Source organism: Pseudorca crassidens, chromosome 9 (assembly GCF_039906515.1).
Source record: "Pseudorca crassidens isolate mPseCra1 chromosome 9, mPseCra1.hap1, whole genome shotgun sequence".
Classification (NCBI taxonomy): domain Eukaryota; kingdom Metazoa; phylum Chordata; class Mammalia; order Artiodactyla; family Delphinidae; genus Pseudorca; species Pseudorca crassidens.
Genome location: NC_090304.1, coordinates 66,047,993 through 66,071,788, shown reverse-complemented (window position 1 = coordinate 66,071,788; position 23,796 = coordinate 66,047,993). Strand labels below are relative to the sequence as shown.

At 36.3% G+C, this 23,796-nt stretch overlaps 1 protein-coding gene across 4 annotated transcripts in view; it reads left to right on the top strand.

Annotated features, from left to right (window-relative positions):
- GRM5 (glutamate metabotropic receptor 5) overlaps positions 1-23,796 on the top strand; it is a 548,940-nt gene that overhangs the window by 386,129 nt on the left and 139,015 nt on the right. For all 4 annotated transcript variants that reach the window (XM_067750657.1, XM_067750656.1, XM_067750658.1 and 1 more), the window contains one exon: positions 15,776-16,011. In XM_067750657.1, the coding sequence (XP_067606758.1) occupies positions 15,776-16,011 (236 nt within the window). The remainder of the gene's footprint in view (positions 1-15,775; positions 16,012-23,796) is intronic.

The window sequence follows — 23,796 nt, the reverse complement described above, 5'->3', positions numbered from 1 at the left end:
TCTAAAAATCTTATATGTTCTGGTATAATGTTATAAGTCAAAATTCTAGTTATTACTTTAAAATGTATATCTCAGAAATAACTAAATTTCCTTGTGAATTGCATTATTATGAACTTTCATTAAATCTTTAACCATGGTCATTTTTAAGTCTTTTGTCATTTACAGACAGTTCTGGGTGTACTGTGATGCTTTTGCAAATATGTTCCTATAAAAGGGTTTCATCTTCAAGGAATTCATGGAAAAGACTCTGACAAGTACAGGTTTCTGGTAACTGACTATATTGCTGAACTGAATGAATAAGCATTTTCAGAATTCTAATGGAAAACTGATGAATTCATAAAAGTGCTAACAAAAGATCAAGATGAAAAAAAATTAATTACATGGGACTGAGTGAACTGATGAGGTTGATTATAATGTTTGTGACTTTCTGTTTGAATAATAATAAAAAAAAATCCCACAAGGACTCAGAGGCAAAAAATATACAAATCAGTTTTCACTGCAAAGTAAAGGAACTGTTACAGTGGAGGATTACTGGACTGAATGTCAATATTATGACATAGTATGAGTGTGTTTCATGTTTGGTAATTGCAGTCATTGTTGCTTTTGTTGTGGTCAACCATTTACAATGCTTGGTGTCAGTTTATCTCTTGTAAAAATAAAATGCAGTGTGTGTGTGTGGAAAAATAATAATAAAAAAATAAAGAACTGCTACTTAACAGAAAAAAAAAAGCTGTAACTACAATGATTTGACATTCGATACATAATATACAAATATGGAAATTGTAACATCAATAACCTAAAATATGAAGGGAAAGAAGTAAAAGTCTAAAATTTCTGTATGCTATTGAAGGTAAGTTGTTATCAGCTTAAAATAGGGTGTTACAAATGTAAGATATTTTATGTAAGTCTCATGGTAGCCACCGAGGAAAAACCTGTAGTAGATACACAAAAGATTATGGTAAAGGAGTCAAAGCATATCACTACAAAAGGTGATCAAATGACAAAAGAACATAGCAAGAGAAGAAGCAAGGAACAGAGATCCAATGATACGCTGCCTATAAAGGACTCACTTTTGCTTTAAGAACATGCATAAACTGAGAGTGAAGGAATGGAAAAAGGTATTTCAAGCAAATGGTAACCAAAAGAAAGCGGGGACAGCTGTAGTTATATCAGACAAGACAGACTCTAAGTTAAAAAAGGACAAAGAAGGTCCTTATATAATTTAAAAAAAAAGATCAATCTATCAGGAAGATATAAAAATTTTAAATATTTATGCACCCAACATGTATTATGCACCTAAATAGATAAAGCAAAGACTAACTGAACTCATAGAAAAAATAAACATCAAAACATTAACAGTTGGGGACTTTAACAATGACTAGGTCATCCAGATAGAAAATCAATCAGGAAACAGAGGATGTGAACAACACTATAGATCAAATGGTCCTACCAGACACATATAGAACATTCCTTCCAACAGCTGCATATTAGACATTTTTCTCTAGTGTACACAGAACATTTTCTAGGATAGGTCATAGGTTAGGGCACAAAAAAGTCTCAACAAATTCAAGAGAGTAGAAGTTATATCAAGTATCTTCACATACGGCAATGAAATGAAACAAGAAATCCATAACAGTAAGAAAGCTGGAACACATTCATCAAAAGGAACCAATATCTTAACTTCTAACACTATAGTTTAGTATGGTCCTCTTTTAACTTTATATAAATGGAATAAGTTTTTCTCCTTTGTTTATATTTTTCACTCAATCTTATGCTTATGTGTTTTACTTCACGTAGCAGTAGTTTGTACATTTTCATTGCTATCTAGTATTGCATTATAAGAATAAATCACAACTTATCCTTTTTGCTGGTGATGAGCATTTCTGTTGTTTATAATATAGGCCTATTGCAGATAGTACTAACATAAACATTCTTCTACATGCCTTTAGTGCAGCGGTTCCCAACCTTTATGGCACCAGGGACTGGTTTCATGGTAGACAATTTTTCCACAGACGGGGGTGGGGGATGGTTCAGGCGATAATGCGAGCGATGGGGAGTGGCAGATGAAGCTTTGCTCGCTCACCCGCCGCTCACCTCCTGCTGTGCGGCCCAGTTCCTAACAGGCCGTGGACCACTACCGGTCCACGGCCCGGGGGTTAGGGACCCCTGCTTTACTGTATCTGTGATAGCATTTCTACTGGGGACATATCTAAGGGTGGAATTGCTCCATCATAGTGTCTGCTTATATTCACTTGTCATAGACACTGCCAAATAGTAGGTTACACCAGGCTATACATGTCTATCAATGTTTGAGAATTGCAGTTGCTCCAGCTTTTATTCTATACTGTGTCAGTCTTTTTGACTTTAGCCATTCTTGTTTGTGTGTAATGCTATTCATAGTGGTTTTACTTTGTGTTGCTGTAATAAAGTTGAGCATTCTTTTTTATCTATTGGCCATTTCAATCCTATTTTGCAAAGTGTAACGTGTTCCAACTTCTTGACCCTTTTTCTCTATAGGGCTTCTTTTTAATATTAATTCATAGAAATTCTTCATATATTCTAGATATGAATCCTTTCCAAATTATCTATCTACCTACCTACCTACCTGTCCATCTATCATCTGTATATCCACCTACACACACACACACACACACACACACACACACACACACACACACACATCATGTAGAGATCTCCTAAGTAGTGGTGTCTTCTGATAAAAATAAGTTATCAATTTTATTATAAATACATTTAACAATCTTGATTTTTATGATTAGTCCTTCATATGTCCTGTTTGAGAAATCTTTCTTATCCTAAGATAATGAAGATATTCTCCTTCTGTTATATCTAGAAGCTTTTTGTTATCATCTAAAAGCTTTATTGTATAATCAGCAACATTTAGATCTACAGTCTACCTAGAATTGATTTTTATGAGTGTTGTGGATTAAGTATCAATGTATTTTTCCAAAAAATATAAATTTACCCAGAATCATTTTTTTTCAGAATCATTTATTTAATAGAACTGTTTTCCCTACTTCTTCGCAGTGTCGCTTTTATCAAAAATCAAGTCTCTATATATCCACGTAGGATTCCATTCCATTAGTCTATTTATCTCTACAAATTGTATATCATTGTAACTTCATAATGTCTTACTATCTAATACTGTATTTCCCCAGCTTTGTTCTTTACCAGTATTATCTGGGCTATACTTGGTCCTTTACATTTCCATACAAATTTTATAATTTTGTTTATAAATATCCCCCACACCTCACCCTCCACCCCCCACAAAAAAAACCTGCTGGAATTTTGATTCAGATTACCTTGAATCTATAGATCAATTTCAGGAAAATTAACAACTTTACATTATTGACTCCTCCAGTTTATGAGTGTGGTACTTCCTTTATTAATTTAAGTCTTCCATAATTCCTCTTACATGCATGGAGAAATCCTACATATCTTCCTTAGATTTATTTCTAACTATTAGGGGGTTTTTAAATAGTATATTTAAAATACTGTTTTCTAATTGTTTGTTCCAGATATATAGAAATTAATTTATTTATGTAGGCTGAACTAGTGTCCACCAAACTTACTAAATTCATTTACTACTGATTGTAATAATCTGTATTTTAGATATAATTTCAGATTTGCTATGTAAACAATCAAATTGTCCTTGAATAATGATAATTTACTCCTTCTATTTCCTTATTGAATTGGTTAGAACATTCAGTAAAATACTGAAGAAAAGTGGTCAGAGAAGATATCCTTTGCTTGTGGAAGAAACCTTTCAACATTTCATTGTTGTGTATGATCTTTACTATAAAACTCTTGCACAGATTAAGAAAGTTCTCTTTCTTAGCTAGTTTGCTATGGACTTTTTATCAGAATGATGTTGAGTTTGTCATATTTTCCTCCATTATTCTGATAATGTGGTAAACTGGTTGATTTTAGAATATTAAACTTCGTATTTTCTTTATCCATTCATCTATTGATGGACATTAACGGATGTTGTTTTCACATTGTGGCTTTTGTAAATAATACTATAATGAACATGGGGGTACATATCTCTCTCTGACAACCTGATTTTAATTATTTTGGATAAATACCCAGAAGTGGGATTGCTGGATCATATGGTAATATATTTTAATTATTTTAGGAAACTCCAAGCTATTTTCAATGGTAGTTGCACCATATTGCCATATATGACAACATGGATGAACTTTGAAAACATTATGCTAAGTGAAATAAACCAATCACAGAAGGAAAATGCTGCATGATTCCATTTATATGAAGTGTCTAAAACAGTCAAATTCATAGAAGTGGAAAGAAAGATGGTTAATTGCCAGGGGCTGAGGAAAGGGAAAAATGGGGAGTTACTGCTCAATAGGTACAAAGATTCAGTTATGAAAGAATAAGTTCTTGAGCCTCATGTGCTGCTTTTGATCCAACTTCTTAGCCTTGCATCCTTGACTTTCAGTGAATTTGTCACATACATCAAGGGAAAGTCTTACCTCAGTATATTTTTTTTTCTCCCCAGGATCTTGGCCACTTGAGTCCCAGCTGCCTAGATAGCATTCTGATAGCTTAAATAGATTTTTTTTAAGTTTATCCAGCCCTTCTAGTTGTCTTCAGAGGAAGGTTTGTCTAATCTATCATAGCTAGAAATGGAAGTAGCTGTTCAGTTTCTAATATGTGATTTACAGTTTCAGTCTATTTGGATTAATTACTGGGCATGTCACAACTAAATTTTTCAGGCTTTCAGGAGTCTTACATAATGACTATTTCTAAAACTTAATCTCACACCCTGAACAATTTTTGATTATTTACTGGTCTTCTACAGCTTGTAAGTGTTCATTTGTAAACCATATCTGATAGATGTGAGAAGTTAACAATAGACTTGGTTTCAGTGGGTGTCATGGGGATAATTTGTCAAGGAAGAACAAGTTGCCTCAAAGTGAAATGTGAAGAGAGTTCATTCTGTGTTTATGTACATATTTCAAGGTCTCTTGAGCATCTTCTAATAGCTCTTTATCTTGTCAGTAGAGAGACTCGTAATAACTTGGCCAGTGTATTCTAACACTACAAAGATGGGCATTTATCAGAAGATGAATGCAATGGTTTAAGACAATTCTTTGTTTATAGTCTCAGAAAGGAAAAAAAAGAAAATAATTTGAAGGGGTGTGTGCATGTGTGTGTGTGTTTGTGTGTGTGTGTGTAACAGAAATTAAAATAACTCTTCTCTCTGCAGTTTCATGGACAAAGTCAAATAAGTTTGGACACGGATTTGGATCAAAGACCACACCGATAGGTTGCACTGGTTCAGTTTTGGTTTCTAGATTTAGGTAGACTGAGTTTGAATACTGTTTAACTCAGGGTTATTTCCTACTTTTCAAGCTGAAGATTCCTAAAGTGAAATGTGAAAATGTTAAAAAAAATATAGGTAGATAGATAGATGTGGATATAAATATATATACACATATATATTGGCAGAGAGTAAGCGTGTGTATGTGTGTGTGTGTATATATATGTATATACACACACAGTGCCTAGAACAATGCCTGGCAAACAGCAAACCCTAAATACATGATCACTGTTATCACTCTAAGTTTTCATTTGCCCGACTCTAATGTGGGTAGAGAATGCCAGTTTTTCTTCTCCTTATTGCTCATATGCAGTACTCTGTAGGGAAATTGGCATGTACAGTGTCAGCCACTAGATTTGGCTAAATGAAAGAACAGTATCAAATACTGGAGGACATTGAGGAAAGTATAAGAAAAACATAATAGATCTGAAATTATGAACTCCCTGGTGACCTGTTATAAGGGGTAAGGGAAGAAAACAGATTGGACACTGGGAGTTATATTCACTAACATCATCATAAAGTCTGCCTTACTGCTTGGAATTTAATAGACTAAATAAATTATTGATTGATTATAATAAATAATAAATAATTATTGACTATTTGGCTGAACATTGTGCTCAGTTTAACAGCATAAAAGAAGAAATTAGTCCAATTCAGCGGGAAGGAGTTTGCAGACTGAAAACTAGAAGGTTATCCTAAGTAAGAAAGCTTCCAGAGAAAACATAAAAAAGGTTATGTAAAGCGGTGGATACAATAGCTTACTCATAACACGCTTTCTCTATTTAACTGAATCATTTCGCTCACTATATTGCACATTTTACACAATTGCCACAATTTCTGCATTTCTCCAAATGTCTATAATATGACAAGAGAAACAATAGATTGTGTAATTCTCAAAATAATCTATTTACGGGCTTCCCTGGTGGCGCAGTAGTTGAGAATCTGCCTGCCAACGCAGGGGACACGGGTTCGAGCCCTGGTCTGGGAAGATCCCACATGCCGCGGAGCAACGGGGCCCGTGAGCCACAACTACTGAGCCTGCGCGTCTGGAGCTTGTGCTCCGCAACAAGAGAGGCCACGATAGTGAGAGGCCCGCGCACCGCGATGAAGAGTAGCCCCCGCTTGCCGCAACTAGAGAAAGCCCTCGCACAGAAACGAAGACCTAACACAGCCAAAAATAAATAAATAAATTTATTTTAAAAAATTAATCTATTTACAATGATTTTTCTCAGCTTCTTTCTCTGTGAAGGATGTGTTTGGTAAGGAAGCATCCCTGGAGGGACAAGACTTTAAACCAGAGGGGGAAATGACTACCTCAATTTAAAGCCTAAATTGAGACAGGATGGACGTTCCAAGTATTCTAATATGTGTAATACTCTCCGTTATTTTCTGTGATCCCAAAGTCTTTGGAAGTTTGTCTGCTCTGACCAAACCCTGAATTAGGTCAGACCCCCTCAGATTATATCACTTCTCTTCTGATATTAACATGCTTTGGCCTTCCAAGTGAGGAAATGTAGAAAAGAGGTGGCGAGTGAATAATAACTTTCTATTGCTGTGTAACAAATTACCACAAATTTAGCAACTTAAAACAATATTCGTTTCTGGAGGTCAGGAGTCCATGTATATAGCATAACTGGGTTCTCCACTCAGGGTTAAACAGGCTGAAATCAAGGTGTATTCCTTTCTGGAGGCTTTGTGAAAGAATCTGCTTCCAAGCTCATTCAAGTTTTGGTGGAATTCAGTTCCTTTTAGATGTAGGCCTGAGTCCCCATTTCCTTGCTGGTATCACCCAGGGGCACACTCAGCTCCTCCAGGCCACCTGCACTCCTTACTGTACAGCCCCCTCCATCTTCAAAGCCAGCAATGGACAGTCTCCTCCAGCCCTCTCATGCCAAATCCTTCTCACGTTTGAATCTCTTTTGTCAGGAAGAGGTGGTCACTTTTCAGGGACTCACCTGATGAGGTCAGACCAATTACGAATTATCTCCCTATTTCAAGGTCAATTTCCTTGGGATCTTAATTATAGTTTCAAAATCCCTTCCCAGCAGTCCTGATCTAGATTAGCGTTTGATTTAAAAATTAGGTAAGGTGAGAATATACCAGAGCATGAGAATCTTGCCCACGTACTCCCAGCCCGACATGCTGCCCCTGTCCTCCAACACACGCCTCTTAAATAAGATCCCCTTAACAAACATTTCTCACTGCTGTCATCACTGTATGTCATTATTTTGGAGGCTCCATGAAGTATGGAAAGTACTGGAGTGCTGGAGCTGGAAAGATCTGGGTTGAAATCCCCTCTATGCTAGCTGTGGGATTTTGAGTAGGTTATTTAATTCCCCAGAGCCTCAGTTTCCTCAATGGTAGAAACTAGGGCTAATAATAATCATCTCTAAGGCCTGTAGAGAATCAGGAAAGCAATATAATGGAAATCACCTGACTTACACAAGATGGCAAACTTTAGATTCCTGACTTTTCTTCCTTCTTTTCAATGTTCTGATATAGCTCCTCCAATTCACACCTACTTATCCTCAGACATGGGAAAAATTAAGATTTACAAGCCCTGGAGATAAAGTGATTTTCAGTAAATAACCTAACAATGTTCTCAAAAATTCTACATTGTATTTCATTTTGGAATTAATTCATCAGTGTTGACTGGTGTACATTCATAAGAACTTTGATTTAAAAGCTCAATATTCTTCTTTGTTTTCACTATTTTTTTTAGAGATTCTAAGACCTTCTACTCCCCCAGGGAAGGAAAAAAAAGGAATATTATATGAAGACAGCCAAGCAGTCAGTAGACAGACTCCCACTATTAGGAAAAAAAATCCCAAAATACCTGTTAGAATGCTACTGGTAAGAGATTTGGCAGGGTGATGATTATGATTACATGTGAGTAGAACAGCAGTTTCAATAATAATTGTGTGGGCTGTGAACATATTTTGAAAAAAAAAATGCTGGGATGCAGCCTAATGAATGTATTCATTAACCTTAATAGCATCAGGTAGAGAAGGGAGAGGACCATTTTGGAGGGGGGGAATGAATTCAGCCTTTCAGAGTCATTTTATAAGGCACATCAAACAGTGCTGCTTTCTCAATTAAAAATGAATATATGCAGTTGGGACTTCCCTGGTGGCGCAGTGGTTAAGAATCCGCTTGCCAGTGCAGGGGACATGGGTTCGAGCCCTGGTCCGGGAAGATCCCACAGGCCACGGAGCAACTAAGCCTGTGCACCACAATTACTGAGCCCATGTGCCGCAACAAGAGAAGCCACCGCAGTGAGTAGCCCGCGCATGGCAAAGAAGAGTAGCCCCTGCTTGCCGCAATGAGAGAAAACCTGTGTGCAGCAACAAAAACCCAACACAGCCCAAAAATAAATTTTAAAAAAAGAATATATGCAGTTATCGGAAAAGAATTCTCTAAGATTTGAAATTTGCCTTTTAAAGTCTAATTTTCTAATAAGTTATATTAAACATTTAAGTCCTTAGTATGTTCAAGGCATTATAATAAACATAAGGATGAGATGTCCAAAACATAAAATTTACAGACAATTTAGGGAAAACAAATAAATGTACTTAACTTTAATATGATGACAAATGCAAAACTAAAAGCATCAAAATGTTACCTCTATGAGAGCAGAAATCTTGTCTTCTTGTTCACCACTCTACTCCCACATAACTATCAAGTTATTAGTTACCCAATACTTGTTCAGTGAATAAGAAATAAATGTCATGTATTTGAGGAATGAGAATCAAGTGCAGCATCTCCAGTACACAACATATGTGTGATAGTCTTAGCAGTACCAATACCATCAGGCTAAGTGGGACTAAAGATTTCAGTGATCAAGAATAATTGTATGTGCCTGGCATACCCACGTCCCCCGCCCGTACCTCCCCAATGCATAAACTCACACCTCCTGACACAAATTTAACGACTGCTAGGAATAGTCATTCTGATGTCTACATTTTTGGTCTGGTATTGCTCCTTTTGAAGCAGACTGAGATGATTTATTTATGTTGTTTGCCCCCAGCAGACGCCTCCCCAAGAACTCTGCAGAGTTATGCTAAGTAATCATGTTGCCATTTGAGAATTCAGCTAATGAAACCCGTACCCACTGTATGTGATTAGCGTTCCATGTAAATAAAGCAAGGGACTGTAAATGTAAGAACTAAGAGTGTGGAAACACCCAGGATACTAATTGAGGGGATGGGGGAATAATCTCAGGAAGGCAGGACAGGATTGTGATTTTCACAAGTAATGATTCAGTGACTGGGAACCTAATGAATTGTACTATTAAGGGGAAGACTGAATAAAAAGAAAAGAGGATGTTCAGTCTGGAGAATAAATGAGGAAACTTCCAGGGGGCTGGAAGTCAGCAATGCGCATTCAGGCAGGTCATACCTAATGGACTGCTGAGGACATGTGCTGGGACCTACCACAATGCCTGTGCAGTTTGCCTGCAAAGAATATGCATTCAAAATGCTTACTGTATTAATGCATTAGAATGAAAAGAACATGGAGACTGTTACAGAGGATCACCCGATGCAACTTTCTGTGCAACATAAATTTTTTCATTTTCCATAGCAATAACTTAAAACGAGGACAGGAAGGAAAGAGTATACTGTCTGCATTGTACAGATTTAGATTTTGATAACAGAGACAAATTTTTAAATTACTGAGCATCTCTATTCTAACATTTGATAATTACTAAACTTTTTCTTCAGAATTTTCCAAGAATTTTTTATGCCCGTTACCATGTATCTTTAGGGGCTTCTACGTTCCAGAAATATATTCTGACATTAAATCTACTGATTGTAAACCCTACACTAATCATATTATAACCATAACAATTGGTCTGCTTCAAATATCTATGTTAATACAAAAATAATAAAAATAATAATTCTAAAGTTAAAATGTTTATAAGGATATAATTGTATAGAGAGCATCAGATCTTTAGAGCTCTATAATTTTCATTATTTCTGTCTTTTTTTTTTTGAGTGCCAACAGCTATTGCTCAGCATACAAAACCCTAAACATAATAGAATAGGGTGGGTTAATATGGTACTGGACCACGTAAGAAAATTGTTCACTTGTATTTTTTTTTAACACTCAAATTAATTTTTTATGTAGAGAACAGACAGAAATCCAGGAGAAACAAAGTGCTAGAGAGCATATAAAGGGAAATCTGATCATTGTAGATCCCTACTTGTATTCATTTTCTTCCTTTTTCACCCCAAACCTATTTTCCTGTAGTTTACAACCTAGGACATGGAGCTACAATGTCACTTACAATATCACTTACAATATCACTAATGTCTCCCATAAACCAAAAACATCCTCCTTTACCCACTATTCTCCACGTATCTAGTCCTACGGACTCTGAGAATTCCTTACAAATAGGCTCTTCATTCCCATTCCTTTAATACAAACATCCATTCGATCCCTTAACCACTGTAACAACTTTTCTAACTTGATCCTCTAACACTCATCCACCACCTTTCTTATCTGTCACTCGCACTGCTACCACAGTTTATCCAGTTCTCATCGTCTCTTCGTAGCACTTCCCACTTTAAAAGCCACCACTGGCTCCCCTTCACCTGAATGATAAAACTCAAAGCGTTTGGAATGGCCCAGAAGACCATTCATAATTGGTCTTCCTCAGCATACTTTTCATTAGTCACTATCCGGTGCACTCCATATAGCTGCAATGCTTAATATTTACTATTCCCTGATTCACAAATACCTACTTGTTGGGCTTCTCTGGTGGCGCAGTGGTTGAGAATCCGCCTGCCAACGCAGGGGACACGGGTTCGAGCCCTGGTCTGGGAAGATCCCACATGCCGCGGAGCAACTAGGCCCGTGTACCACAACTACTGAGCCTGCAGGTCTGGAGCCTGTGCTCCGCAACAAGAGAAGCCGCGATAGTGAGAGGCCCGCGCACGGTGATAGAGAGTGGCCTCCACTTGCTGCAACTAGAGAAAGCCCTCGCAAAGAAATGAAGACCCAACACAGCTAAAAATAAATTAATTAATTAATTAATAAACAAATACCTACTTGTTGTCTAAAAAATAACTCAAAATACAGTTATCACTCCATTACCCATATTTTCCAAACTCAATTCAAATCTTACCTTTCTACGAAGAGTTGGTCAATTATTTACTGATCTTCTCTCTCGTTGTGTTCATTTCATACCTATAACAATATTCGTTTGTATGTGGTCATTTATTTACATGTCTCTCCTCCTCTCCCATATATATATATATATATATATATATATATATATATAAAATTAAGTGGATCCACTTAATTATTGTTATTCACAGTAGGTATGTTCTATAAACAGGCACCAAACACTGAATTAGTGAATACTGACCATTACTCCTAGGGGAAATATAGGTTTAAATTGTCGTGAGCCTCTAGTCACATTTTCATCAACTAGTCGTTACATAACCTTGCTTTATGGTGTTCTGGTCTAAAGACACTTTATTTAATATTTAATATCTAATATTGTTGATGAATTAATATTGAATTCATAGAAAACAGGACTTTACTCATGCCTAAATGCAGCTGCCTTTTTTTTTTTTTTTTACTTTTTAAGAGTATATGTATTATCAACCTATATTTAAAAAAATCTATTTATTGGGCTCCCCTGGTGGCGCAGTGGTTGAGAGTCCGCCTGCCGATGCAGGGGACACGGGTTCGTGCCCCAGTCCGGGAAGATCCCACATGCCGTGGAGCGGCTGGGCCCGTGAGCCATGGCTGCTGAGCCTGCGTGTCCGGAGCCTGTGCTCCGCAACGGGAGAGGCCACAACAGTGAGAGGCCCACGTACCGCAAAAAAAAAAAAAAAAAAAAAAAATATATATATATATATATATATTTTTTTTTTTTTTTTTTTTTTTTATTTAGCTGCACCGGGCCTTAGTTGCAGTACGCGGGATCTTCGTTCCCACATGCGGGATCTTAGTCGCGGCATACCGGATCTTGTTCCCTGACCAGGGATCGAACCTGTGCCCCCTGCATTGGGAGCGTGGAGTCCTAACCACTGGACCACCAGGGGCAGCTGGTTTTCTATGTAAGGTATAGCACAGCCTTCTTGCACTTGGGAATTCTAAATAATGTATCAGTACGATACTTGGGGATATTTTAAACAGCAAAACCAATTTAAAAAAACACACAAAAATGCAAAAACTTGGCACTTAATAGACCATGAAAAGGGCACTTCTTTATAGTATCAAAGCTGAAACAAGAAAGCAGAGGTTCACCTTGTGCAGCCTCAGCCGGGTATATGCACATCAGAAGGATCAACTTTTTCGCCACTCTCTGTATATCTGAAAATGACCGTAAAAGTGCCATGAGTATCAGTATGGGGGTTGCAAATAAATTTTAGCAAGCAGGTGAATTTACAAATACAGATTCTGCAAATAATGGGAAACGACTCTAAATCAAAGCATTGGAAAGAAAATAACGAAATGGATTATAAGGAGAGGGGTAAAATGCCCATCAATGAGAAGAAACTGGATGGATGGATGGATGGATGGATGGATGGATGGATGGATGGATGGATGGATGAAGAGATAGATAGATAGATAGATACTAAATCTAGAAACTTGACTGAAATGTGGTACATTTTCAGTTTCTTTCCTTATCTTCCTTCCCCCTTTTTCCTGATTTGGTAAAATATATGTCACCCCAAAGCATTAAAGTAGTGCCAGACTCTTGACAGTCCACTCTAACAATGCAATGGAAAGCACTGGATAGTAGAAAGGTAAGCTCAGGTTTCCTTGGCTCTTCACTTATGAATTTATTATTCCTTACTTAGACATACCCTATCATCTTAATGCAAATCTTAAAAGCACATTTTTATGAAAATGTTAATATTTAATAAGCTAAAGTCAATATAGCACCATCTAACTTAGCCAATATGGATTGAACTTTCTTGAGACTTACACAGCAGATATTCCCCTGTAAGCTTAAATAGAATAACCATTTTTTGCCACACAGACACTGGAATTTTCTGTTTATATACGAACTCTTTTATGGTTTTTATTTTGCTGTTGAATGGAAATATCTGGAACAAAACTGTTTTAAAAATCACCACTCTAACCTATAGGCTACTAAAAAACACCATCTTTTGCTAAATTAAATGTAGAGCTTTATACATGGGGAAAAAAAGCTAAAGAACATGATGAGAGATGAGTAAATTAACACACTACGGTCCTGACATTTTTTTTTTTAATGGAAATATCACCTCCAAAAAAGTTTATCAAGACAGGCTTTTTACAATCCCCATTAAATTCAGTGAATGAATTGTGAAGGGTAAATTGGACCCATTATTATCTTACATTTCTTATGTAATATTCATAATCACAGCGTTACATAAGAGCAAGCTCGCATGAATAAAAGGAGCAATTTAAATTCCCACTTCCTTGGAGAACGGGGCTCTGCTTGACAATCAGGTTTCCGGTCCCATTTGCAGCACGCCCATGCATCTCCTCGAGTGCCAATGAGACCCACACTCTCCTATCAGTGATATAATAAACCCTCCAAAACAGAGCAAGAAAATGAAGCAAACAAGCCCACTTCATTTCAACTTGTCAGCTTTAAATAAAATCTGTGCAGCTGAAATGAGAAACTTCAGGGAAGATAATGTGTGAAGTAACCACATTCAACATTGGGACAAAACGTATTGCATTAGTTTTTTTTTTTTTTTTCCTGATTTGCCACAAAAGTTTTTGAAATTTCAACATAGATCATTTTCAATGAAATCTCTTCTTGTCAAGGAGGACTTGGAGGAAGAAATGCTTTATTTTTTTTGTTTGTTTATTTTATTCTCCTCCTCCACCCACGGATGCCTTAGGAATATCTCAAGCCCCTATGATAGCTTAATGAATAATATATGACCTTTGGAACAACTCTTATTATCAATTTTTAAGTCAGAGCATACTGAAGAAAGTACATGCATTTTTTTACTTATTCTAATTAATTCCTTACATAATACTTTCCCTGGCACAGATTTATGCAAAATATTGGAGCATGCTCTCTGCCTCCCCCCCCCCAAAAAAAGTATAAAGGACAAAAATGCATTGGAAGATAAAAAGAAATTTAAAAAAAAGAAATTAACATTCCAATAAATAGAAATATCTGAATATTAATGAAATAAACAATGATTGTTTATGTAAATCCTTTCGCTCACACTTTCCCCAGTACCCACTCCCTTTCACCCAGCTAATCTCCAAAACCTTTCCTGCCTTGTGTTCAGGAGGCTCCATTCTGTTCTTCCCTTCAACTGTCTCCGTATCTTCTCCTCCCTCTTTGTTGTTACTTTTTTTTTCCATTGTTACATTCCCCTTGACTTTCTTTACTTCTCCTGAAAGAGCACTTGCACCTCTTCAAAGGAAGGATAGTACCACTGGGTCCCAGCAGATGCATAGCACAAGTTGCATATTCCAAATGACAGAGAGGGTGGGGAAAGTTAGAGACACTTTTTTCCTAAATGCCCTAAGGTGTGTCCAGATTTGATATAAACACCTTTTCTTGTCTTTTATTTCCAATGTTGTGTCTCATGTATTTTCCAAATAAGCTTAGAATATTTTTCCTTATTCTGTTGTACTCAGGAACTCTCTGATTTCAAACTCTTTTATTTTAAAATTCCTACATTACTTTGAGTGATCAGTGCATAGAATGATATTAATATTGAGGAGTATGATCCCTGTCACCATCTTTGATGGCCTATTGCTAAGAAGTTCTTTCAATCACTCTAATGTAAAACATGATTTCATATGCGTATTTTCAATGTGTTAGAGAAGTACCATGGGATAGGAAAGAGGAATATGGACTATAAGGACTTCAGTTTGAGGCTCTGATGAATCAATATTTAATAGAATGACCATAATCAGAAAGTTTTTCTTTTTTAACCTCTTTATCATCACTTGTAAACATGGAAACAAGTGAATATTCTGTCATAGGATGGTTAAATTAACATAAGGTATATTTTAGAAATATTTTTTTTACTTTATGATAACTCTAATGATTATTATTAAGTAAAGGAAAAGACTGTATTTAAAGTTAACTTGACCTAGCTATTAAACATTCAGTAAATAGTGTGAATGGTGATATTATGCAGCTTCCATGCATATACTATATTCTACAAACAGTAAAATTCTGTCAAAAGCATAAGGTTGTTCTCTGCAGTTCAAGGTAAGTGAGACAGGTACCTTCCAGCAGTCTTAGACCCAAAGTTTCCATTGTTTGCACTTTTTATCCTAGAAAGCTGCTATCTCAAGAATCACGTAGTATAATATAAGACCAAAGTGTGGCCTGAGTGCCATTTAATGACTAATGTTTTCAAGATGACAGCAAGTAGAATAATTTTCTTAGAAGATATCTGTTCTAAGCTGAGGGTTTTTTTGTTTCCCCAGTGACGGCTGGGCTGACAGATATGATGTGACAGATGGATATCAGCGAGAAGCTGTTGGTGGAATCACAATCAAGCTCCAATCTCCTGATGTCAAGTGGTTTGATGATTATTATCTGAAGCTCCGGCCGGAAACAAACCTCCGAAACCCCTGGTTTCAAGAATTTTGGCAGCATCGTTTTCAGTGCCGGCTGGAAGGGTTTGCACAGGAGAACAGCAAATACAACAAGACTTGCAATAGTAAGCAGATTTATTATTTCATTTAAAGCGGATAGGGCTAAGGCTCCAATGTAAGTAAACTGTGTCATGGGGATAGTGGCTGTAATCTGTTAGAGAGGAGGACTCTTACATAAAGTGGGTATTGCTCCTTAGAGTGGTAAGAACAACATATGAGGGTAAATGTTCACTCTATTAAGATTTCAGACAATTTATTTATATTTATATCATTCAGGAAATTGGTACTGTGCTTAAAAGATAATGTGAGCTCCAGAAAGCACTCTTCTTGACATCCTTGAAGGCAAGAACTACATTCTGGTCATTTTGATTAGCAGTTAGCACAGTGTAAGGCACATAGCAAGGGTTGCATGTAATGTGTCTGAAGAATGAATGAGTGAATGTTGAAGGACAGAGCCAATTCCTACTTCCATCAAAATACTATAAAATAGTAGCAAGGATTTGCTATGTATAATTATGATGTTTCAGGAGACATAACCTAAGCAGAGCCATTCACTCAGTTATTCATCAAATACAAGGATTCACAACGTGCCACACATCGCTTTACTTGTAAGGGTATCAAGAAGAAGAAAATAGATCCTGCCCTCGAGGGGTTTAGTGTCTAGTTAGGGAGATCGTCAAGCAAACAAAACTTGTGATTCAGTGTTGTAAGCAACATAATATGGGTTTTAAACAAAGGGTTTGGTTAGTTTTATTTGTAGCACATCCAAAGGGTATCTTGACTCTAAGAACCAGGGAGGGTCAATGCTGATTTGTAAGTCAAAGTGTAAAGGTTAAGGTTTGTTAAAACCAATAAGGGATTTGTTGAGACTGACATCCCACATTGTGTAACAAGCACCTCATATGCATTTGCCAAGGAGTAAAATGTTTTAGTTGGTGGTGTAATGTCTTTATCATCATGATGCTGGCACAGAAGAGTGCACTGGGGCAGTGAGGTTGAAATCCTGGCCCCCGAACGAATTCCAGTCCACAGAGAAGTGGACTCACCAAAACGAGGAAAATAGGAACAATGTAGTGAATTTTTTATAATGCATTTCCTCCCTGAGTTCACATCCATACTATGTTTTTTCTATCAGTTCATTCTTTTGTGAAGATGAATGAGGTCGTAAGTGGTGATTTGTAATTATCTTTAAATGTCAGTACAAGTAAAACGAGAACTTGGCAACCTTGTGTCCGTTCCTAATTCGGCAGTGGTGGAGGAGAGAGATGCTGGAGTGTGGCGTGATACTGCCCAATGAAATCCAGAAATCATAGAAGCCTGGTGTGAGACTTCATTTGCCTCTCTCTTGCTTTAGATACTGCTGACTCTTGTCCAAAATCTTCAAATGCGCATTCATTTCCTTTGTTTATACTTTCATGAAAATATGTGTGTGAATACACAGGATTGTGACTTGTGTTTCACAGTTTCAATGTTTATAGCCAATTTTATATTTTTCACAGTTCCATCCAGTTTCTGAAGGACACAAACTTCTTTCTTCTCTTGAGATTTGGAGAGTCTGTGGTCTCTGTGTACCGATTCTATGATTGTGTAGAGATTACTCTATGTAGCTACACTGGAGGAGTTTTAGAGGGTCAGCAGTAGATCCAGTCTCCTCTCCAGTTTCTCTTTACTAAGGAGTTAGTGACAACCCCTAACCAGTGTGACTAAGTGAATTTTTCCAGTTGGTCTTCACCCTCTTTTGTACTAATGTTCTTCCTTCCCCACTCCTTTTTGTGTGAAATGTCTTCTCCTTGAAATAATTCTTTGTTTCTCTTACTTTTTGTTTTCTATTGGAGGTCTTATTGAGATATAGTCTTGAAAAAGACTCTTTGATTTCCATAGAAACGTTATTTCTATGGAAATTGTTCTATAAAATTCTCCATTTGAACTTGTTGCTATAGCTCTCTGTCTTTCACATGAGCACCATGATGTGACTTCTCTGCACAGGATCTGTTCCTTACTCTAGTTCTGGAAAGCATTCTTTAGTCCCACCCCCTTGGAATCTTATCTGTCAACAGATGTCATTTTGTACATAAAAATAAACAGTTATATGTAATATCTCTGTTATTCTTCTCAATGAGGGAAATAATATTATTATCCTTACTTTAAAATAACAAAACTAAGATTTGGAGAGACAAAACAACTTGCTCAGGAAAACATTAGAACTTAGAATTGAGCTCAGATTTGTCTAAAGTTTAACCAATATGCTATTCTAAAGAGAGAGAATATTATAGTTTTAAAAATCACTACCAAATTTGCATTCTAGAATAGTTAACATATAGGTCAAAGATACAAAAAAGAAAAATAAATCTTAAAATTATTTGGGTACAACTATGGAATGCGATAATAGATAACTTGATATTCCTACTCTCTACTTTTGACCATATTTCCTTATTTACTCAAATGCCCTTTCAGCATCCCACTCCATATCTTCAAAAAGACCCCAGGTAGTTTATTCTTATCTGTAACACTACTGAATATGAGTAGTGTTTTCCTAAATATAATGTACTTTCATCAAGCAGTGTGCATAAGACAACCACTTTTGAGTTGGAGTGGTAAGTTGGAGCTTATAATTCATTGATGGCAGGCAAGAAATCTTCACCTTATTCATAGTCTCCAGTACCTAAAACCTAATAGATAGTTCAGTAAGTAAAATGGCTTGACACAAAGAGTGGAAATACCCATAGCTGAATTACTGCTTATTTTTCTTAGAAGCTTCTTGAAAGGCAAAGTATAAAAGCTAGGAGAGGTATCTGAATCTGGTAGTCCAGAATTAGCAGTAGCCTTATACAGAATGAGGTATAGAAAAGCTCGGAGTAACCAGAGAGTTAAACGAAAACTCTTAATATTGAATAAGTAACAGAGCCATCCTGGAAATAGACCAACTCCTAGAAATTAATTCCGAATAGATTAGAGCTAAGTGATTATAGGTGATTCACTTTGTTGTACAGCAGAAACTAACACAACACTGTAAAGCAACTATACTCCAATAAAAAAAAAATCCGTAGATTTCTTGATGATGGCCATTCTGACTGGTGTGAGGTAATATCTCATTGTAGTTTTGATTTGCATTTCTCTAATGATTAGTGATGTTGAGCATCCTTTCATGTGTTCGTTGGCAATCTGTATATCTTCTTTGGAGAAATGTCTGTTTAGGTCTTCTGCCCACTTTTGGATTGGGTTGTTTTTTAAATATTGAGCTGCATCAGCCACTTGTAAATTTTGGAGATTAATCCTTTTCCAGTTTCTTCATTTGCAAATATTTTCTCCCATTCTGAGGGTTGTCTTTTCATCCTGTTTATGGTTTCCTTTGCTGTGCAAAAGCTTTTAAGTTTCATTAGGTCCCATTTGTTAATTTTTGTTTTTATTTCCATTTCTCTAGGAGGTGGGTCAAAAAGGATCTTGCTTGTGATTTATGTCATAGAGTGTTCTGCCTATGTTTTCCTCTAAGAGTTTGATGGTGTCTGGCCTTACCTTTAGGTCTTTAATCCATTTTGAGTTTATTTTTGTGTATGGTGTTAGGGAGTGTTCTAATTTCATTCTTTTACGTGTAGCTGTCCAGGTTTCCAGCACCATTTATTGAAGAGGCTGTCTTTTCTCCATTGTATATTCTTGCCTCCTTTATCAAAAATAATGTGACCATATGTGGGTGGGTTTATCTCTGGGCATTCTATCCTGTTCCATTGATCTATCTTTCTGTTTTTGTGCCAGTACCATACTGTCTTGATTACTGTGCAATAAATGCTGGAGAGAGTGTGGTGAAAAGGGAACCCCCTTGCACTGTTGGTGGGAATGTAAATTGATACAGCCACTATGGAAAACAGTATGGAGGTTCCTTAAAAAACTAAAAATAGAACTACCATATGGCCCAGCAATCCCACTACTGGGCATATACACTGGGAAAAACCATTAATTCAAAAAGAGTCATGTACCACAATGTTCATTGCAGCTCTGTTTACAATAGCCAGGACATGGAAGCAACCTAAGTGTCCATCGACAGATGAATGGCTAAAGAAGATGTGGCACATATATACAATGGAATATTACTCAGCCATAAAACGAAACAAAATTGAGTTATTTGTAGTGAGGTGGATAGACCTAGAGTCTGTCATACAGAGTGAAGTAAGTCAGAAAAACAAATACCGTATGCTAACACATATATATGGAATCTAAGGGAAAAAATTGGTCATGAAGAACCTAGGGGCAGGACGGGAATAAAGACGCAGACCTACTAGAGAATGGACTTGAGGACACAGGGAGGGGGAAGGGTAAGCTGGGACAAAGTGAGAGTGGCATGGACATATATCTACTACCAAATGTAAAACCGATAGCTAGTGGGAAGCAGCCACATAGCACAGGGAGATCAGCTCGGTGCTTTGTGACCACCTAGAGGGGTGGGATAGGGAGGGTGGGACGGAGGGAGATGCAAGAGGGAAGAGATATGGGGATATTTGTATATGTATAACTGATTCACTTTGTTATAAAGCAGAAACTAACATACCATTGTAAAGCAATTATACTCCAATAAAGATGTTAAAAAAAATACTATGAACAAAACACTTGGAAGACAAGTGCTTAGGTACAACCTACAAAATAAAATCAGTTATTTGTGAAGTATTGCCATGCATCTACACACGTCTTAAATACAACTATTTTGTATTCTGCAATAAAGTCTTTTTCATTTTGTTAAAAAAAAATCTGGATGGAAAACCAATGTGACTAATAACAGCACATTGTTAATGGCAAAACCACTAATACTACCTTAGTATAATTTTCCAAGTACAGTTTATTTTTCTTTAGACTAATGATTTATTGTAACACCTGGACAGCAGTCTTTCATATAGCCTCTTCCAATTTCTCACTAAAGTACTGATGAATACATCAATAACAAAAACAAAACAAAACTAATGTAACAATGATCTTAACTAAGAACGTCAGCCATCAGAATGCCAGTGCCTGGAGAACTTCCACTAAATAGCCATAACGCCTATGAAGTCAGATGTTGGTGCAAATGGCTAACTACTGAGAAAAAATGTTGGTGCAGCCTCATGTCACAACGTGTATACATGTGAATACATACACACTCGTATACATACACATACATCCAGATGAGTAAAACAGTTAAGTGTGAAAAAGAAAACTAGAGACAAAAGAAGCTACGGTAGGGGGATGAGGAAGGTTTTACTCAGAAAACAAATGATAGAGCATATGAGATTGGGAATATTTGGTAGTTTTAATTAAATAAAAATTTTAAAATCCTTGTGTTAAAAGGGAAAAAAAGGCCAATATGACAGTCTAAATATTGATTTTCTTACAAGAAAAACTCATCCAACTTTAAAATATAAATATTAGAAAACAGATAAATGTACAATGGATATATTGTACTTCATAGAACAATTAGAAATGAGTAATAAACATAAGAAAACATTCACTCCCATTGTTAATCATAAAAATACAAATGTTCTTCTTTTTTATCTTTCTATATTTTTGAAACATTCTAAAATGAGAAAAAGTTAGTTCTTATCCAAAAAACAAAAGAAAAAATAACATTTTCAAATTATCATTTTAGGATGCTTTCTCCACCCCACATACACACATTTTTAAGGAAGGCACCTTCCTTTATATGTGTGTGGTGTGTGTGTGGTATGTTGTAGAATAATGTATATATAATGTACATAAAACACAAAAATCTTAAGTGAATTTTAAGCTTTATACATTTTTACATATATATATATGTATGTGTGTATATATATATATATATATATATATATACACATATATATCTGTAACTACCATCCAAAGCAACAATATCAGAAAGTTCTCTCATACCCAATCCCAATCAATATTATGCTCCATTAATATAAACTTTTTCAATGCCCATCAGTTTTGCCTACCCTGTACATCATATAAATGGAATCTTACATTATTTACTTGTTGTGTCTGGTCCTTTCCCCTCAAAATAGTGTTGTGGGATTCATCCCCATTATGTGTATCAGTAGTTTATTCTTTATTGCTGTGTAGTGTTCCTTTGTATGAATACACCAGAATTTATCTATCAGTTCTCCTATGGATGGAAATTTGGATTATTCACAGTTTTAAGTATTATAAATAAAGCTTTTATGAACACTCTTGTACATATCATCTGGCAAACATATATCCTAATTCCTGTTAGATATATACCTGGTAATGGAATTGTGAGGTCATAAGCTAAGCATATATTTAGTTTTCATAGATATTGCCAAGCAGTTTTCATAACTAACTGAACTAACAAACTTCCACTGAAATGCATGAGAGTTCAAGTTGCTGTGCACCCTTAACAACAGTTGGCATTATCTTTTTTACTTTAAACATTCTGTCAGTGTTGGGTTATCATATTGTGATTTTGATTGGCTTTTCCATCATACATTATGAAGCTAAGTTCCTTTTCAAATGCTTATTGGAAATTTGGGCATCCTCTTTTGTAAAGTGTCTGTTCCAGTCTTGTGCACATTTGATTACTTTTTAATATCTATTTTAAGAGTTCCTCATATACTATGGATATGAGTTTTTTATTAGATATATGTATCATGAAAATTACCCAATTGGGAGTGTAGCTTATTACTATTTCCTATTTCTCTCATTTGCTACTTGTTTTTTTGCTACTTGTTATTTGTCCAATTTATTCTTTATTTTTAAAATATCTACCCACCTATCTATCTATTTATCTATTGGGCTACACCAGGTCTTTATCTGCGGCATGCGGGATCTTTGCTGCTGCATGCAGAATCGTCACTGCGGCATGCAGCATCTTTTAGTGGCGGCATGCGGAATCTAGTTCCCTGAACAGGGATCAAACCCAGGCCCCGGCCCCCTGCATTGCGAGCATGGAGTGTTAACCACTGGACCACCAGGGAAATCCCTATTCTTTAATTTTTTAATTCTTCCTTCCTATTGTCTTCTTCTGGATTAATCAATATTTTTTATTATCCTATGTTGTCACCACTATGAACATTTTTGTTTCATCTCAGTATAATTCATTTAGAGTTTTCAATAAAAATTCCTAAATGAATCCTTAATTTAACACAAACTACTTTATTTTTTTTTAATTTTTTTAAGGATTTAATTTTTTTTTTTACATCTTAATTGGAGTATAATTGCTTCACAATTGTGTGTTAGTTTCTGCTTTATAACAAAGTGAATCAGTTACACATATACATGTGTTCCCATATCTCTTCCCACTTGTGTCTCCCTCCCTTCCACCCTCCCCATCCCACCCCTCCAGGCGGTCACAAAGCACCGACAGCTGATCTCCCTGTGCTATGCGGCTGCTTCCCACTAGCTATCTACCTTACGTTTGGTAGTGTATATATGTCCATGCCTCTCTCTCACTTTGTCACAGCTTACCCTTCCCCTTCCCCATATCCTCAAGTCCAAGTAGGTCTGTGTCTTTATTCCCGTCTTACCCCTAGGTTTTTCATGACATTCTTTTTTTCTTAAATTCCATATATATGTGTTAGGATACGGTATTTGTATTTCTCTTTCTGACTTAATTCGCTCTGTATGACAGATAGGTCTATCCACCTCATTACAAATAGCTCAATTTCGTTTCTTTTTATGGCTGAGTAATATTCCATTGTATATATGTGCCACATCTTCTTTAGCCATTCATCCGATGATGGACACTTAGGTTGTTTCCATCTCCGGGCTACTGTCAATAGAGCTGCAATGAACATTGTGGTACATGACTCTTTTTGAATTAATGGTTTTTTCTCAGTGTATATGCCCAGTAGTGGGATAGCTGGGCCATATGGTAGTTCTATTTGTAGTTTTTT